Raw genomic sequence first — 19,055 nt, forward strand, 5'->3', positions numbered from 1 at the left:
CCGTCTCAGCTTCAGCTTCAATGGGCAACACCGTCACTCTGTTCGAGACCACCTTTGTTTGTTTGCGATGCTTTGGATTGTGGCCAATGACATGGTCCGCGAGAAAGAGCAGGGTCACGAGAGGGGCACAAAGTTTTCGCGCTCCACCCAGCCGGTCGCGCCGTGCTCGGATGAGCCGAAGAGGTGCGACGCATCGCCGTCCACAACGCGGAACAGGTCGCCAACCACATACTCGAGCAGCGGGTGGCCTGCTTTGGACCCACGCGCGCCCGCCGGGCTGTTGGCCACTGCCGCCATCGTGCCTGTGGGCGTCGCAGTGCTGCTGCTAGTCGCGTCCTCGGCTCTGCTCGTCGTTGGTAGCGCGGGGTGACTCCTGGGATCCACCGGCTGGTCAGCGGTTGGAACAACACGCGGAGAATCAGGCCCGTGAGGGTGCGTTGAGAACACCTCGGACTGAGCAAAGAAGCCCGAATTGAAGCTGAGCGCGGGCAGCGTAGGTGGCGCCACGTCTTCCGCGGCGTCGTCGTGGTCATGCTTGTTGAGCACTGGCGTGTCCTTGCTGATTGGAGTGGGAGGGTTGGACTCCGACCCCTCGCCGAAGCTCTCGGCCATCGTGTCGGTTGACTGCGAGTTCTTGCGTGAACCCATCGTGCCCCCCATCGCCGAGCTGCTTCCGACCGAGCGCAGCAGTCCGATCAGTCCACCGGACTTGGTCGTCCGCAGCGGCGGCGGGCCACTGCCACTCGGAACCCCGTGCAGCGAGGCTGAGCCAATGTGCGCCGGTGAGCCGAGCAATGCCTGCTGGTGAAGCTGAGGCGAGAACGACGGCCCGCGCGATCCCAGCGGCGGAGTGGCAAACGGACTGGCGCGCGCGCTCATCGGCTCCAAGAGCTCCTCGGAACCAGCCGCGGTGATCGACTCGATCTGCTGGCTCATGCTCGATGCATCAGGAACCTTGGATGAGAACTCCGGATCCGGCAGAGCACGCTCTGACTGCAGCGGCGAAAAGTGCGTGTTGCTCGACGGGCTGAGGTGCCCGACGGCCAGCAGCTCGCTGTCCATGCTCACCGAGGCCGAGCGCGAGCGGTCATAGACGCCCGACACGATGCTGAGCGATTCGGCAAAGCCAGCGATGTTGCTGTGCAGCGGCCAGAAGATCTTGACAGGGTTCAGATGTCGCATGGACTTTTCGTCGGTGTCTTCGTTGTGGACGATGTCGCCCGCGCCTTCGGGCCCAAAGCTCTGCCAGAAGCTGATCAGCGCGCGGTGGACGCGCAGGTGGTACGAGGCTTGCGTCCGCGAGAGCGATTCGATGCAAATGTCCATCAGCGTCTGGATGCCGTAATTGAACTGCGGCAGCTCGTTCATGAGCTGGGTATGCAAGGCGACAAAGGCATTTGCGCTTTCCGTCAACCTCTTGTCCGCCGCCTTGGAGCCACTGCGCGTGATCTCGGCCCGGTATCTCGAGTAATCCGCTTCTCTGTCGTTACGCTTGGCAATCACCGCCTGCGGCAGAATGAAGAGGGACGCCATCCGCTGCACAGCGGGTGTCAAGCTCGTGCGAATCTCGGAGTCGAGTTGAGTCCAATAGTCGCTCAGGAAGCTTTCCTCGATCAGGTGCATGAACGCACGCAGACGCATCTCTGCTTCGCTGCCCGAGAGAGATTCGTCAACGGCATACGTCCTGCACCATTGATCGAGCAGCCGCAACTGTGCAACGTGAGCCTCCTTGACGCTCGTCGACCAGCCGGAGCATCGTCTAGCGAAGCTTGCTACCGACTTTTCCAGCGTGCGGAACTGCACCACCAACGCCTTGTACTGTCCATCATCGGCGAGAAGATCCTCAGTTGGGCCTAGAACAGCCTTCTTGACTTTCTCCTGGCGACGCAAGAGCTTTTTGGTGGCGCCATGCTGCATGCGTTGGCTGGTGGTGCGTCTGGCTGTCTTGCCACTGACGATCTGCTCCACGAGATCCTTGCGCTTCTTGACTTCGTTGATGTTGTCTGCCACCTTTTGGATCTCGGCGGAGGCGGCTGCGAGATTCTCGGCATCCGGATGCTGGTTGCCCGTGGACTCTAGAATCTGCGCGAGAAGGAGCGGATACTTGAGCACGCGTTGGACGGGCTTGATGAGCAGCGAGGACAAATCCCACGCATTTGTGTAGGCTCGAGCAGCCTGCGTGCATTCGCTCACGAAAGCGACCGTCTTGGGTCGAGTGTTCAAAAGCTCCTGCAACTTCGCCATGGACGCCTCATGTCGCGAGCAGTACGCCGAATACACCTGCTCGATCCGTGGCATGATTTTGAGGAAGGCTTGGCCCACTCGGTCCGTCTCCGAGTCCTCTGTGACGTCGCCACGTGCAAGCAACTGGGCCGCGTCTTCTGCCGTTCCGGTGCAGACTGTGCCGACTGCGCTTTCAAGGACTACCACCATCTCGTCGGCGAAAGCGGCGCATGCTTCCAGCTGGGCAAAGATGATGCGGACGTCGCTCGGACTGAACGGCGCATCCGGTGAGTTTGACTGGGTCGAATCACCCAAGCCTGGAAAGCCTGAAGGCGTCATAATCGACGGAGTGGCAGGCGTAGAGGGAGCAGGCGAGAAGCTGGGACTCGGGGTCGCCAGAGGCGATCCTTGGTTGAGCTTGAGACCAATACTCGGCGAAGGTGCGCCGCCGTCGATCGAGAACTGCGACGGAAGGCCTGCTCCGAGATTCGAATGTCCGGCGAGAGCGAAATGACTTGCATCCGAAGTCTGCGAGCTCTGAGACGACACCGTGTACACCGAAGAGCGATTGCTCGGATTGCTGGATGCCAGAGACGTCGATGACGGGGCTTGGTTGACCGAGTGAGGACTGGCGAGTGCAGCGGTCGCAGATGCATCCGCGGAGGCGTGGCGGAAGAGAGTGCGTTGGGGTAGAGGACCTCTTGCAGCAGGACCAGCTGCTCCAGGACTGAGCGGGTTGACGCTACCTCGATGGTGGAGGTGGGGCTGCGAGGACCTGCCGTGGGAGGGAGGCTCGGGAGAAGCCAGTTGCGAAAAGACGCTCGCCGATCGAACGCTCAGAGGGGAGAGCGGTGTCGTAATGCCTGCCCCGAGCTTCGCACGCGCCAGGTAGATGTCGCGAGCCACGGCAAGGTCCGATGCGTAGGCCTTCTCAGTGTCCAGAAGCTCGCGCAGGATGAACCAACGCTTGACTAATCGCTTCTGCGTCGGGGACAATCCTTCCTGTGGAATCGACCAGCTCGGCCTGACGAAGCTGGGGCTTCGAGCTAGAAGAGCCGTGCCATTGGTGTTCACGAACTGCGGCGTCAGCAGCTGGTTCGAGCCCTGCAGCATGAATTCTCTTGCCGTGCTGCCGGATGACGATGCCGAGCGGACGAGGCTGCCTGAGCTGGGCAGACGGCCACCGTATCCAGGAGTGCTGAAGCCTCCTGGCGTATAAGGCTCATGCGCGCCACCGTTTGCAAGTTCAGCGACGGAAGATCCGGGGCTGACACCCTCGGCGTAGGCGACCGGTGAAGTTCCGGAGGATCCCGAAGCCTGCCTGGAAGCGTGCGCAGCCGCTTCAGCTTCCAAAGGCCCATCGTACAAGCGACGGATGACGATGCGATTACTGGCATCACCCTTCTTGGACTTGCTGCTCCTGCCCAGACGGAAAGTACCGGAGCTTGACAGAGTTGCGTTTGCCTCGCTGCCTTCTCGCTGAGCGAGGTCACGTGCGAACGCAAACATCTTGCTTCCAGGACCGTCTTTCTTTTTCCGGACGCTCGAGGAAGATTCGGAATGCAACGACGGCGTCGAAGCCCCTGGCCCCGACCGCGTTCGCAGATCGGTGATGGAGCTGGCTGCGTCACTGGCAGCGCGCTCATGCCGGCGAGGGACGTAGCCGATGGCAGAATCGGTGGAAGGAGCACGAGAGAGCTGTTGGGATGCGGGCAAGGTAGAGAACGCTGGTGATGACGTGCCACTGATGCCAGGCGACACTGCACTCGGTGAGCGAGCAGGAAGCTGCATGAGTTGCGCATCGGGCGGGCGAGGCGCATCGCGTGGGCGGAAGTAGTCATTTGCGCCGTGCCTATCCAGGCTGGGAAGTGGAGTCGGTTCCGAGGTTGGTGTTCTGAAGTCTGTCGGAGAGGAGCTAGTTGCCGAGAGTGGTCCGATAGAGTCGCGAGGGCGCGCACCGGTGGGGCTCAGAGGTGTCTGGGTTGTCAGCATGGCGGGACCCGGGAAGACACCGGATGTATGCGCCGAGGCGGGCGAATCACCCGAGACTGAGGGAGTATCTGTCGCGCTGGCTGCCGACGGTCTCTGCTTGCGAAGCGGATTTTTGGGCGGCAGACCAGGCCTCTTTGAGTCGACGGGCGAAGCACCGGCGGCAGCCTTTGCACTTGGGCTCGGAGCACTCTTGTCTGGCGAGTTGTAGTAGGCGCCCTCTTCGGAGATGGCGTTGGCGACCACAAGAATGTCGCGGAGGCTGGAGAGCGAGTTAGAGTATCCATGACCGCTATCGGCTGTCTTGGGCCGGGTTGTGCGCTGCGATGACCGCGCTGGGGAGGGCGCCGACATCTGAGGCGACTCAGAAATTTCTGGAGTGCCTTGCGCTGTGACAGGCCGGCGCGTATGGCTTTGTGCGGGTGAACTTGTGGTTCTAGGCTGAATTTGCGGTGCAAAGGCGTTGGCCGACCCTGAGCGAGGCCGGCGGCGTGGCGATGCAGGCGTCTCCTGTGTAGCCAGAGACGATGACACGGATCGATCTGCCGCGATGCGATATGGAAGGAGATCATCCGGATGGCCCCTGCCCGTTGAAGCGTGGAGACTGCTACTTCTCGGAATGCGATTTTGTGCTGCGGCTCGATCGTCGGTGATGACCGGCGAACTGGCGCCCACGGCAGTGGGTGACTGCGCGATTGCCTGTGCATTTGTGCCGCTGGGACGGTCGTGCATCAACGCGGAGCTGCTTTCCGATCGTGAAGGTAGGCGCCTTGACGCGTTATAGTGGGGCTGACGCTGAGCTTCTGGCGGTAGCTGCAGATCGCGTTCGGTGACGGCGGGCAAGAGTGCGGCGGGACGATGTTGGTGCTTGGTATCGAGACTAGGCGGCTGATGCTGTACGGAGTATGGCACATTGGCCGAAGCATTGAGGTCTTGAGCAGGCTCGTGATACTGCGCGCCCCTGCGGCCGCTGACCTGCTTGTAGGATGGCGCTTTCCTTGCGACATCCTCGGCATCTGAACTGCTGGGCGGGTCTGCTGGCGAAGGAGGGACGGACTGGGAAGCCGATGCGGCCGAGTCAGAGTTGAGCGAGGAGATGGAGGGACGCGCCTTGAGGAACGCGGATTTGTCCTTGAAGCGTATGGTCTTGCGAAGGAAGCTGGTGGCGCCGCTCGACTTGCGACCAGCTTGAGCAGTGGAGCGTGGATCGGCGCTGAAGGCATCGCCCATTTCATCATCGGCGTCACGACTGTGGCCGAGGGCAGAGTGGGAGTAGCTGGGGGATGGGAAGTCGCGATCGATAGAGAGGCTGTCGGCGCGGTCGAGGGGGGCTGAGTCGCTGTGGGAGCCTTCGGAGTGGACGGATGGCGGGAAATGCGCTGATCTGGGCGACGGGGTGTCTGTTCCCGAGTCTGCGGGCGATGATGAGCGAGGAGCGTTTTGAGAAGATTTGAGGCCAAATATGCGGGATCGCAAGCTTAATTTGGAAGGAGCATTTGAGGCGGCCGTCGCAGTGAGGGTGGAAGGAAGAGGCACAGATGGGGCTGCGGCGGCTTTGGCAGCTTGGGATCGAGTGCCGACATCCTTGGAAGAGCTAGCGCTGCTTTTGGACCTTGGTCGGGCTGACGCAGATTCAAGCTGTGCAAATGTGCTGGCGGACCTCGAAGTGGAAATGGACTTGGGTGCGGTGTACTCGCTTGCTGCTGAACGCGGCTGCTGTAGAGGCTGCGGTTGCGGAGCAGCTTGGCGCTTGGCAGGTGTGTTGGGCTTGTCAGACTGCCAAGAGTAAGCAGAGAGCGAAGGCGTCAAAGTGGTGAGGGTAGCGCCGTTTGGGAGTCTGTTATGCTGAGCAGAGGTGGCACGCTGGACAGTAGCAGTTGACTGGATGGGTCGCTTGTCTGGAGTGATGCGATCCGAAGCGGCTCGAGTGGAGCTGGAAGCGGCTGGAGGCGTAGGCGCAGTTCTGTGGGTAGAGTTTGATGCATTTGCGATGGAGGCGCGGGGCGAGTGATGCGGCTGGGCTTGTGCATGTGCCGTTGGTGGAGAGGTGGTTGTGAAAGGTGCGAAGGTATTCTCGACTTGGAGGCTGCCCTGACGCGAGGTGCGTGGGGAGGCGAAGGGAGCCTCGAGGGTTGAGTAGAAGGAGACGGGAGAGGCGTTGCGGTCTCTGTCGTCTGGACGGGTTGATTTGGACGTGCGCCTGGCGGAGGAAGGGGCTGCGCGAGAGCTGCTGGCGGAGGAGCGGATGGACTCGCGATCGGAGGTTGCGCCTGTTGCACCTGTTGCCTCTGTTGCGGAAGCTAGAATGGAAGAGCGCGAGCCACGGCGATGACGCGAGGCGGTTTCGGGAGATGCAGCCGTGGGCGAGAGGCCGAGGCCGTAGTCGGCATCGACGTCGCCGGGCGCGCGGCCCGGGACGGCGAGGAGGTTGCTGCCGTAGGAAGGCCTTCTGTTGGTGGGAGATGCTGCTGTGCTGGAGGGCGAGAGGCTGCGCTGAGCGCGCGGTGATGCTTCGAGGTGCTGGGGCCGGGAGGAGGAGGGTATTGAGCGCGGCGACGACAGCGTGGCGGTGGGTGTGGCCGGGAGCCAGGTGGCGCCGGATTGTTGGGCAGCACTCGAGGGGATGGTGTCTAGAAGGTGTCCATATGCTTCGTGCCAAGGTGAGGAATCGCAAGCACGCAGATGGTGCAGAATTGGTGGTGCGGGAGGTGGGAAGGGGAAATGAATGCAGCGGCGGCGATCTAGACATGCTGCGGAGAGCGTGGGTTGAGGACCGAGCGCGAATCCCGCAACCCTGTCGATGGGGTGCGGCGCCCGAGACAGGACTGTGAGATTGGCAGTCCTGCGCGCGCTCCCCGCTGCAGCCGTTCAGCAGACGCAGCAGGAGAGGCGGCGTAGGGAAGGCGGAAATCCAAATTTAAGGCGCAGGCGGTCGCTGTGGCCCCTCCCCGCGTGGCCGCCATTTGCCCACACAAGGGAGAGCATGCCAAATCGTACGATGTCGGATCCCGATTCAAGACCGATTTTTGTAAGGTTGACATGAACATACATGTTCTCAAATTTCTATCGTTGTGTCGCGTCGCCAATGTAACACATTGGCACAATTTCGAGTAGTCTCGTTAGCTAGCCGTTTGGACACCGGTCGGCGGACGAGCATCGCGTGCAACCGCCGAAACCGCTGATGGGCCGCCGCTATCTCGCCGCTCTTGTCCTCTTCCCCACATTCGCGGCTTGGCCGCTGGACAGCTTGACGTGGGGTCGCATGCGACGCCCCCCGCACAGGCGGCTAGGAACCCTGATGGCGTCCCGTGGTCCGTAGTTCCGGGTGACAGATTGTGGGGTCGACTTGTCCGGCCCTAAGTGACAAGTGCGCGATATGCTCCCCCGCCGCTTCGATCGGCTGTCTATCCGTCAGCCCCTTCTCGCTCTGCCCCTCCCCCTCACGCTCTTGACCGAAATACACGCACTGCAGCCTATAACTCTCTCGTGCGAAACTTGAAAAACCCGACGTGTCAAAATTTTTGTCTGTCTGTCGGCGTGAGAAAAGGGCCGAGCGTGTGCCAACATGACACGGAGGGACACGGAGCTAGAGGCGTGAGAGCCAATGGGCGCTCGCACAACGAGGATCGCCGCGTAGCATCCGAGTTCGGTCAGAGATGCCACCGCAAAGCCCCGAAGCCGCGCCTAGGATGCCGCCCCAACGCCTGCCTCACCGGACCGTGTCGACGTACACCCCGCCTTGGCAAGCGCACAACCCCGCGTCGCACACGACACTTACGATACTGTACCCCACAGCCTCGTCTGGCTCGCTCGATGCTTGAGCACAATCGCCTTGGCTCGATTGCAAAGCAGGCAGGTGCGGCAAGGCGAACAATGGTCCGACGCTCACAGCCGAGCGCGCTCTGAGCTTGAATTTCCAATCCAGCCGCTCTGCTGCGACTGCAATTTCGCCGAGAATCCTCCTCTTTCTCGATCCCGTCCTCGCCAAGCCTGGCAGTCAATTTCCACGGAAAAGCAGCCAAATCTTTCCGATCGGTCAATTCCGGCAAAAACGTCACGCTGGGTCGCCACCAAAATGGGCTCACACCTCATCAGCTTGGAAGAGCAGGCGCAATATCATATCGAGGGCAGGCTCAAAGCAAGGGACGCCAAAAGGAGCGGCGCCAGAAACGAGTAGGACAATGGGAGCCGCAACATTTTGTTGCTGCTGCACGCGAGCAAGGCGTGGGGAGAGGTTTCGCCGTCCAATCAGCTGGGTTTGGGCGAGGAACAAGAGATGCTGCAAACCATGCCTTGTTGCCGAGGCACATCTTGCCGAACTGGCCCCCACGACTTGGATCCAGCAGCGTCCTCTCCCATGACTTGGCATCACACCCGACCGCATCGTCTCGACACCCACCCTACGCAACCTCATTTCATGCCACACCTCATCTCACTCTCTCCCCGCCCTTTGCTTTCCTCTCCGGTCCGTCGCCCCGCTCCATCCGCTCTCCTGTCTCCTGCTGCCTGTGCGTGGGTCGTACAGGCTGCGCACATCCCTCCGCACTCCAACAACCGCAGTTGGAGAGCCACGCTTCCATCTCGCATGCATTCTCGCTTGCCACCTGCACAACCCACGCTCTTCTAGCTGCACGCGAAGCTTCTCGAACTCGCGCCTCCCATCATCCATATAATCGCATCAACGTTTTCATCTCTTCCCCACATCCATCATCCATCCCCTCATCCGGGCTCCTACCCCTCCTCTTCTCCTTGCTCCTCATCCACACCTCCCACCCCTCGAAGCACTTCGATTCCCAGCCATCATGAGTGATCGCGACTCCGCCATCACCCCTACCGAGGAGAAGCCACGCTCCATCGAGTCCGACGACAAGAAGCTCTCCGACGACGGCAAGCATGAACTCAACCACCTCGACCAGCTCCACGTAGCCACCCGCTCCGTCGTCTCCACCGAGGGTGTCATCGATGCCGCAGAACTCGACCGCGTTCTCGACGAGGCCGCCATCGAGGCTGCAGGCCAGGGCGAGAGCAACTCTCTCTACCTCTGGGGCCTCACCTTCTTCGCCACCATCGGCGGTCTCCTCTTTGGCTACGACACCGGCGCCATCTCCACCGTCCTCGTTCAGGTCGGCACCGATCTCGATGGCCAGCCCCTCACCGACGGCAACAAGGAGTTCATCACCTCGGCACTCACCGTCGGCGCCATCATCTCCGCCCTCGGCGCCGGAATCGTCGCGGACAAGATCGGCCGAAAGTGGACCCTCGTCATCTGCGACATCCTCTTCATCGTCGGCGCCGTCGTTCAGGCCGCTGCCCATGAAAAGTGGACCGTCATTGGTGGCCGCTTCGTGATGGGATTCGGGGTCGGAGCAGCTGCCCAGATCGTACCGGTGTACATTCAAGAACTCGCTCCCGCCCGTGCTCGTGGTCGTCTCACCTGCCTCAACTCGATCGCTGTGACTGGTGGTCAGGTTATTGCGTACGCCATCGGCGCTGCCTTTAACAACGTCTCGTCCGGCTGGCGTTGGATTATCGCTCTCGGCGCCTTCCCCCCCATCGTCCAGATCGTCGGCATCCACTTCTTCATGTCCGAGTCGCCTCGATACCTCGTCAAGCAGAACAAGGACGCCGAAGCCACTCGTGCACTCGCGCGAATTTACCCGCTCGCCACGCCAGAACAAATTGACGCAAAAGTTGGCGTTCTGAAAAAACATATTCAGACCGAGAACACCCCCCTCTCTCACCGCATTGCCAAGGTCTGGACCGACGTCCCTACTCGCCGAGCCGTCTTTCTGACGAGCATGACCCTCGTTGCTCAGCAGCTGTGCGGTTTCAACAGCTTAATGTACTTCTCTAGTAGTCTCTTCAAGAGCGCCGGTCTCAAGAATCCAACCGCCACCGGTCTCGTCATCAGCGGCGCCAACTTTATCTTCACGTTTATCCCGCTCAAGTACATCGACCGCTTCGGCCGACGTCGCTTCCTGCTGGCCACGATGCCCTGCGTCATTATCTTCCTTATCTGCACCGCCGGCATCTTCCACAAGATGCTCGAGCCCACCAACCAGCATCTCACCGAGGGCTACCCGTACCCCACCTCGCAAACTTCGGCCATGCTCGTATTCATGGTCTTCTACGTCGCCTCGTACGCAACCGGTCTCGGCAACGTCCCCTGGCAGCAGGGCGAGTTCTTCTCCACCGAGACTCGCATGATCGGCACTTCGATCTCCACCGCCGCAAACTGGTCGGGCAATCTCGTCGTGTCTTCGACCTTCCTCAGCCTCATGAACGCCATCACGCCCTCGGGCGCGTTCGGATTCTTCGCCGGATTGACTTTCGTCTTCCTGGTCCTCATCTACTTTCTCTACCCCGAGACTGCGCTGCTCTCCCTCGAGGAGGTACGCACCACCCTCGACGGCGGCTTCAACGTCAAGAAGAGTCTCAAGGTCCGCAAAGAGAAGATCGCCCTCTGGAAGTCCCAGAAGGAGGCCGCTCGTGCCGAGACCAGCGCCTAGACCTCAGCCACCTTCCATCCTGTATCCCCTTTCACGAACCTCATGTCACACAGCCATCACGACCTGTACTTTTAGTCTCCAAGATATCCTCGACCGCACCTTTTGTCTCCCATTCAACAATGTCACGTCATTGCAACATTACTCCGCCTCCTTCTTCTTCTTCTTCAGCCTTCTTCTTCTTCTTCTTGAGTTGTTTGCTTCGTTTTGGGGGCATCCGGCGTGGTTCGTCTAGCCCAAGAGACATTCGCTGGATTTTTGGGGGTCTTGTACCGTATCTTTGTCTTAAGAAGGAGGGCCCCCACGGAGCGTGACTTAGATGCTCATCACCGACGCAACAACAGTCGCCGTATTGAATGATCACTACTACCTCCGCGCGCATGCTCCGGCGCGCAACGACGGAATGCTAACAATCCAGCACCAACTCTGCTGCTCGACTCATCCGGGCACCAACTCTGCAGCTCAACTCATCCGGGCAGTACAGGCGCAAGGCGGCGACGTGGCCACAGACAGCCTCGCACAGGCTCAAAAGAGCATCCGCTCACAGCATCCGATCCGTCAGGCTTCAATTCTGGCGAACTGCAGAGCAGCTCAGTTGTCAACTCAACTGCAATCCGCCCTCCGCCGACTCTCCATCCACTCCGTCAGCGCGCGGTAGCACACCATAGTCGGCCATGCTCACCCTTCAACTCTAAACCTTGTTGCAACCCTGGCCATTTCTATTTCTCTCGTCCAAGCCTCGTGTGTCACAGCTCCAATCGCAACGCTCAACTCAGCTCCCTCCCCCTTCGGCATCACTCAACCTTGCCCAAAAGCGGTCGCTCAGGCCCTGCTGGCTTCGTCTGGGCCGCTATTCGTCCTCTCCGCTCGGCTGCTCTATTGTTCTGCACACGCTTCCGCACCTCGATGAAGCACGACGACTCAACTGCAACCCTGCACATCGATTGTAGCTCAGATGCAAGCCGATCAGACAAGTGCAAGAGTGCCAGCCGGAATTTCTCATTCGCGCCCTGTCAAGTCTGTTGCGATCCGAAATGAAGGCACTATATGACAGATTAAGCAAGATCTTCCAACTCTGGAAGAACGACATGACTACAAATTGGCTTTAGCGGAAGAGGTCTTCGCGTCAATCTCGGCCTGGAGCAGTTTGCGAATCTCCTTTCGGAGGATCTTGCCACTGGCGCTCACGGGTACCTTATCAAGAATGCGGATGCCTCCGCGCAAGTACTTGTGGTGCGACACTTTGGAGCGCACAAAGGCGTCGATATCCTGCTTGACTTTGGTGATATCTTGCTGGCCTGCTTTAAGCTCAATGAATGCGAGCGGTAGCTCGGTACCCTGGTCTTTGTCATGAATGCCCACCACAGCCGCAGCAGCAGCGGCGGGGTGCGAAACAAGCACTCCTTCGAGCTCAGCCGGCGCCACCTGGAATCCTTTGTACTTGATCAGCTCCTTGAGCCTGTCGACGATACTGAACTCGCCAGTACGAGGATCAACGATGGCAATGTCGCCTGTGCGAAGATAACCGTCTTCGGTAAAGGTGTCGGCGGTAGCCTGCTTGTTGCCATAGTATCCTTTGCAGATCTGAGGGCCGCGGACCAGCAGCTCACCACGTTCGCCTGGGCCAAGATTCTTGCCCGTCTCGACATCGCGAATGCGACCCAGAGTGGCAGGATATAAGCAGCCGACCGAGCCAGACGCCTCGTCACCGTGCAGACCGAGCGCGCCCACCGTAGTCTCGGTCATGCCAAAAGCTTGCTGGACGGGCACTCCCGTCTTTTTGGTGAATTGACTCTGCGTCTCAAAGTCGAGTGGCGCTGCTCCGCAGAGCGACTGCTTGACGCTGCTGAAGGCTTCCGGCGTGGCGTCGGGATGCTTGGTGAGAAGTGTGAGCACGGGCGGCACCAGTGCCAGGAAGTTGACCTTGAGCTCTTTAACCAGACGACAGTAGGCCTCGGGCTGGAAAGGGCGAATGATGCTGGTGTGACCGCGCGCTCGAATCGGATAGTGCAGCATGAGGATGAGCGCGTATGCGTGGAAGAAGGGCAGGAAGGTTAGAGTCCGAAATTGCTCCTCGGACCCATCATCAGCTTTAGGAAACAAAGCCGGCGTGTGACGGAAGATCTCGATCATGTTGATGACGTTGCTATGCGAGATCTCGACGGCTTTGGGAAGCCCGGTTGTTCCGCTGCTGAACGGAAGATATGCAGTCTCGTTGAGGTTTGCCGGTGTGTGCGCCTTGGCCTCTTTGGCCGTGGCCTCGTCCACCATGAGGCTCTTGATCGAGGACACACCTCCGAAGCCTGCCACGTCGCCATCGGTCAGGATGAGCGTCTGTCCAGCGATGGCAGCTCGACTGAGTCTGCTCATGTACTTGGAGGTGACAAAGACTCGTTTGGGCTTGGTGAGGCGATAGACATGCTTGAGCTCTGTCGAAAGGTAGTCTGGGTTGGCAAGCGCGACACGCAAACCGGCGAATTGAGAGGCGAGCAACGCCACCGCAAAGTCGATGGAAGAGTAGAGATAGAGCAGGACAGTGTCGCCAGGCTTGAGTTTGCATTTGCGGATCAAGCCTACGCCGAGCCTCTGCGCAGCCATCTTGAGCTGGCCGAGCCTGGTGCACCGCAAGAAAGAGGGATGAGTGAGACTGGTGAGATGGCACATTCAGGATGCTGCCGAAGAGCTTAAAGAGCAACTTACGAGATGGTCTTGCCACTAGCACACTCTCTGAGCACCTCTTGGGAATCATCGAAGCCGACTGATCCTAGCAGATACTCGAAGATGCATGACGCCGATTCGGGGCTATAGGGTACCCGAGATGAGTAGACGCCCGTTCTGGCATCATACTCCGTGTATTGGCCGACGTTCTGCGTCATCTTCTTGGTCTATGCTCGAGACTTCAAGGTATCTGTCGTACACGATGATGATTAGCGGCTGCGGATAGAGGGATCGTAGCATGCGCCTTTATCGCAGTAGCTCTAGCTTCGGGGAAATGGGATTGAGGTGGCCCGTGTGAGCAAGCGGAAGGGAGCGCCGCGGAGCAAGGCCGCAAAGCAAAAATGGGGCCCCGCGCTTCTGATTTTGGGCAAGCGAGCGTGTCGATTCAACCGATTCGGGCTCCCCTTCCCGAACAACGGCTCTCTCTTTTGTCGGCACTCCGGCTCGACTTTTGGACCGGCAAGATGCCGCGACTTCCCCATGAAGCCAAAGCATCGCCGATCCAAGCCTCGCTGCTCGGATCGCATCGGAATCGGAACCTTGCCATGCAACCGTCTCAGGCTCAACGTGCTGGCGCCTCACAGGCACTCACGCAAGTTCCATGCAAGATCGAGCGTAGAGACGTCTGACATTCGGATCGGGATACACCATCATCATACGATGCGAGGTGAAGCTGCAATTACATGGTCAGAACGGCGCGGAAGCGGGCCTTGCCGGACATCATGTGCTCGAAAGCCTCGTTGGCCTTGGCGAGCGGGAAGGTCTCGCACATGCACTTGACGTCGAAGCGCTCGCCGAACTCGACTGCATCCTCGCTGTCGAGTGCGTGGCCAGAGGGCCAGCCATGCACCGAGATGCCCTTGGTGATCATGGCGATGCTGTTGACCGGCACGTCACCCACAGCTGTGCACGCAGGTTGCCCGCAAGGCAAAAGGGTGTCCAATCAAAAGGGGCAAGGCCGAAAGAGTGTCGAGATCAGTACGGATGTCCAAGACGAGAAGCACGTCAATTCTGCCGTATCAGCCAAGACTTACGTGCGAGGATGAGCAGCTTGCCAAGGGCGCGGCAGCCGCCGACGAGGGGCGAGATGTGCTCCGGGTTCGGAGCGGTGGCAACGATCAGGGCAGCACCACCCAGCTTCTGCAGAGCTTCGGCGGGGTCGCCATTGCTGGTGTCGATGTACTCGTTGGCGCCGAGCTTCATGGCGAAGTCCTTCTTGTCCGTGCCGCGAGAGAGCGCGACGGTGCGGTATCCCATCTTGCGGGCGTACTGGACCGCAAGGTGACCCAGACCGCCAAGGCCCTGGATGGCCACGAGCTCGCCAGGAGGGATGTTCATCTTGCGGATGCCGTTGTGAACGGTCACGCCGGCACACATGATCGGGGCCATGTCGACGGCGTTGCCCTCGGCCGGCAGGCGCACGGCAGCCTCGGAACGGAGGAGGCAGTATTCGGCATCTGGGATTCAGGACAGAAGCAGATGGACGGGGAGGTCAGCCAAGCTGTCGTCAGAGAAGAGCGTCGGGGCAGCATACAGCTTCGGCCCGGGATCGAGACACTTACATCCGCCGTCACGCGTGACACCGTTGATCTGGCCGTTGTCGCACATCTGGAAGAGGCCCTGGTTGCACTGACGGCAGGTGCCGTCGTGTCCTCCGTGCCAGGCGCCGCCGACGCGATCTCCCTGCTTCCACTTGGTGACGTGAGGGCCGACTTCAACGACCTTTCCGACGATCTCGTGACCCGGAATGCGAGGAAGCGGTCCGAATGCCTCGGACTGGACGAGTGCGTCGGAATGGCATACACCGCACGCCTCGACTTTGACGAGGATCTGTCCCTCTTCGGGATGCTTGAGCTCAATGTCCTTGAGAACGAGAGGTCCGCCATTCTTTTCGAAGACGGCGGCCTTGTAGGTCTTGGGCAGGGACGACATGACTGATTGCTGGAAGATCGTTGGATGAAGAGACGAAGAGGATGTTGTATGTTCTCGAAGCGAGTCAGGGACCGTCAGCGCACCGAAGTCGTGTGCATTTATAGATGTGGGACAGCCTCTTCCGTCTCTGCGAGGCTGGAAACAGGTGCGAACGGGAGCAGCGATCTCGGAATGCGCGCACGGACGATTTCTCGGTTCGTTGTGGTCAAAGCGGGATCTCAGTTAGGGTTGATTCCACTTTCGGCCCGGCGGGTAAGGTGACCCACAGGTTGAGTCTGTACCTCGAGCGCACACAGAGCAATTGCTTTCGGTTGATAAGCTGCTTGTCGACGAAGCCCCAATGGTGGGCCGATGGCCGTGTGCAAATGGACCTGGCAACGTGGAGCGAGACGTATGCGCGAGCATCCGCGGATGTCGAACGACACTCTGCTCTCTGCATGAGATGAGAAATTGCCGAACGACTATCTCCGCTGAATTGCCGCTTGTCACCGACTGGCGTAATGTCATGCAGCCGCAAATTTGTCGGTCGAGCTTTGGCAGCTTCATCTCATCAGTGAGCTGACGAGGGTCCGCACCTCTTCATCATGGCGAAAACGGAACGGAGCCTCACGCTTATGGCCGTCCGTGACTAGCGAGAGCCGAAAGATGACAAAGGCTCACGAGCCGCATCGGCTCGGCTGCGCCTTTCTGCCCTTAATCAATTTCACTTCATGCCTCCACCTCAAGCCTCCGGAATCCGACCCAAAATCGCTTGCAGGACGGTGTGCACCCAGCCGGTCTCACATAGGTGGGTTGGTTGCTGCACTCGTGCGGATGATGCTCAGATCTGGACAAGACGCGCTATTCGACGTTCCTAGCTGGCGGAGAGAAACGAGTGCGGCTCGCTGAGTCAATTCGGCCTGTGACGTGTTGATGAATCACACCCTACAGCGCGCGTCGCGGTCATCAAACGGCCCCTTCCATCAGAAGACAATGGGCTGCAGTGACGAGAACGCATCGAATGCCGCAAGCGCAAAGAGATGCAGGAGCCGGCACCACGTTTCTTCGACCCCGCCGCAGTGTGACGCGCTCCCGCAACGCGGGGCTGACTGACCCGGTGTGAATCAGCCTGATGTCGTGTGGCTGCATAGTGGAGGACCCTGTGAATCACATACTCGCTTTGACTAGGCCACCTCGCTGCTCCTCTACCGATGTCAGTCAGCCCGAATCCATTCGCTGCGGGCTTCCGCCTGTAGGGACATCCTTCATCGCCACCGGCTCAGCCTAAGCCTTTGCCCGGCGAAGCTCTGAAACTTAGAAATCCTTATAAGAGATGCGCACAGCAGCGTTCCAATCCGATCAGCCCACCTGTAAAGCCCTCTTACTTTGAGAGGAGATTCCACCAGCACATCTCTTGTCAGCGACTTCATCTCCACCACTGTCGAAGCAGATCCAAAGCCAGCCATGTCGAGCGAATCCATCCCGCAAAAGATGCGTGCGGCCACCATCAAGGACTTCAAGAAGGGCTACGAGGTCAAGGACATCGATGTCCCCGCTGATCTGGGTCCCAACGACGTTCTCGTCAAGATCGCCGCCGCCGGCTACTGCCACACCGACTTGCAGGTCATGGACGGTGTGTACGAGTCGCAAGGCGCCAAGCCCGGCCTGGTCGGCTCGCACGAGCCTGTCGGCACGGTAGTTAAAGCAGGCTCGGATGCAGAAAAGTCGGGCATCAAGGTCGGCGACCGTGTAGGCTCGATCAACACCTACGGCTTCTGCGGCAAGTGCGATTCGTGCAAGCAGGGCAAGCAGCTCTGCGACAATATGCCCGGCATGCTCGGCCTCACCCTCAACGGAGGCTTCTCCCAGTACATGAGAGCGGATGCGCGTGTGGTTTCCAAGGTGCCCGAAAGCATTCCTTTCGACCAGGCCGCGCCTCTGTTCTGCGCAGGTGCCACTGTGTATGGAGCGCTTCTTGCTGTCAAGCCAGAGAAGGGCCAGTGGCTCGCCATGGTCGGCATCGGCGGTCTCGGTCATCTCGGAGTGCAGTACGCCAAGGCGATGGGCTGCAAGGTGATCGCCATCGACAATCGCAAGGAAGGCCTCGAGCTCGCCAACAAGTGCGCCGACCACCTCAAGCCCGACAAGACGTTTTTGATCGACACAGAAGAGGCCAAAAACAAGTGCAGCGAAGAGCTCTCGTCGAGCTTGTACGATACCAACCCGGGCGTCGACCGCGTCGTGATCAACTGCGAAGACCGCGGACTCATCAAGTTTAGCCAGCAGTTCCTGCGCAAGGGTGGCCAGCTCGTCGATGTCGGTCTTCCCGCCGACGGACCGTTCGAGCTCGACCCCTTCGCCATGAACTTCAAGGAGCAGACCATCCGCGGCCGCCTCATCTGCACGCCCGAACAGTGTCAGGACATGCTTGCGCTCCATGCAGACAATGGATGCTCGACCTACATTGAAAAGACGTACAGTGTCGAAGATGCCAACAAGATGGCCGAGCACTACAACTCGAAGCAGTTGCAGGGCCGACTCTGCATGGTATTTTGAAGCACTGCCCAGCGGTCACGTTCCAATACAATTCCTTTGACAACTGAACCGAGTGCTGGTCAGCCACGTGTCGCATTGAGCGGGTCGGTATCCCTGAAAGATAGGAACGAGTTCCAACGGAATCACGACGATACGGAGACGGCTCGGGAGACTTCGGAATTGACGGGCGAGCTCTATAAGAATCGATATGGGCGCACAGGCGATGATAGGATCCTATCTCCGTGCGACCGAAAAAACCAGGCGAGAAAGAAAGCGAAAAGAGCGATACACACAGAGAGACACGGACGGATAGCGTGAGAGATTATATTATCCGAGTCGCTGTGAGACAGGGTATCGAGTTTGGCTCTCTTGTCATATTCAGCCCAGCAGGCTGCTGTACCGAGGCTCGCATTGTTGGGGGAAAGTCTCTCGGAAGCCTGCTGCTGATTGTTGTGGCTTGGCGCGAGGGCAGCTTCGCACACACGCATACAGTCGCGCTCAACATCGCGGACTCGAATAGCCGCGATGTGTGAGATCGTCCGCGGAAGTAGACAGAGAAAGTAGACAGAGAGTAGTGCTACGGCATCACCACCACGCTTTGTTTCGAGCTTATCAGCGGTAGATGGTCACTGGCGTGGGAAGGGGGACGCACGTATCCAAGACCTTGTCCTTTGCGAGACTCGAGGCGACGGGGAGCTTGGAATTCGATGAATGCTCTGAGGCAGAGGAGCCACTTGAGCCGCGACGCGAAAAGGCTGACTGACAGGTATCGGTCCCACCATACAAGCGGATAGCGGGGCTGAATCCAACCAAGTCAGCGAGACATTTTCTTGCCAATCTTCTCATGGGTCGCTTCGCACTCAGCCCGCACAATTGTCAGCTTGCCAGCTTGCCAAGGCGGCTGGCCGCTGGCCGCTGGCGATGCACTCAGCAGCGACGGTGATGGCTCGTGTACACGGGCCGCAGCGCGTGTGGCTCGCTAGGGCAGCCGGGTGGATGCTTGCAAACGGGCTTCCAAAAGCGTTGGTGTGCTTCCGCTCCGGAAAGGGAAGCGCGGCGACGGCGGCGATGCCTCTTGCGCTAGCGCACCACGAGGCGCGCCTGAGGTCTGGCTGAGTCCAGAATCGGGTTTCAAGAGGCGTTGGCGGCTAACGCTGAAAATGGATGTTTAGC

General features: G+C 59.6%; 4 protein-coding genes across 4 annotated transcripts; 2 read left to right on the forward strand and 2 right to left on the reverse strand.

Annotated features, from left to right (window-relative positions):
* Positions 1–114: 114 nt before the first annotated feature.
* Positions 115–7,175, reverse strand: PAN0_012d4588 (uncharacterized protein; the record flags this gene model as incomplete). Its single annotated transcript, XM_014800125.1, has 2 exons — positions 115–7,006; positions 7,090–7,175. The coding sequence occupies 2 exons, from the start codon at positions 7,173–7,175 to the stop codon at positions 115–117; spliced, it is 6,978 nt and encodes a 2,325-aa protein (XP_014655611.1).
* Positions 7,176–9,014: 1,839 nt separating this feature from the next.
* On the forward strand, positions 9,015–10,721 carry PAN0_012c4589 (general substrate transporter; the record flags this gene model as incomplete). The annotated part of the gene is made up of 1 exon (XM_014800126.1): positions 9,015–10,721. One exon carries the CDS (start codon positions 9,015–9,017, stop codon positions 10,719–10,721), a length of 1,707 nt encoding a protein of 568 aa, XP_014655612.1.
* Positions 10,722–11,810: 1,089 nt separating this feature from the next.
* On the reverse strand, positions 11,811–15,368 carry PAN0_012d4590 (alcohol dehydrogenase; the record flags this gene model as incomplete). The annotated part of the gene is made up of 5 exons (XM_014800127.1): positions 11,811–13,332; positions 13,419–13,603; positions 14,131–14,339; positions 14,471–14,893; positions 14,999–15,368. 5 exons carry the CDS (start codon positions 15,366–15,368, stop codon positions 11,811–11,813), a joined length of 2,709 nt encoding a protein of 902 aa, XP_014655613.1.
* A 1,443-nt stretch (positions 15,369–16,811) lies between these two features.
* On the forward strand, positions 16,812–17,903 carry PAN0_012c4591 (alcohol dehydrogenase GroES-like domain-containing protein; the record flags this gene model as incomplete). The annotated part of the gene is made up of 1 exon (XM_014800128.1): positions 16,812–17,903. The coding sequence occupies one exon, from the start codon at positions 16,812–16,814 to the stop codon at positions 17,901–17,903; it is 1,092 nt and encodes a 363-aa protein (XP_014655614.1).
* Positions 17,904–19,055: the final 1,152 nt, after the last annotated feature.

This window comes from Moesziomyces antarcticus (genome assembly GCF_000747765.1).
Source record: "Moesziomyces antarcticus DNA, scaffold: scaffold_v10012, strain JCM 10317, whole genome shotgun sequence".
In the NCBI taxonomy this organism is placed as follows: Eukaryota; Fungi; Basidiomycota; class Ustilaginomycetes; order Ustilaginales; family Ustilaginaceae; genus Moesziomyces; species Moesziomyces antarcticus.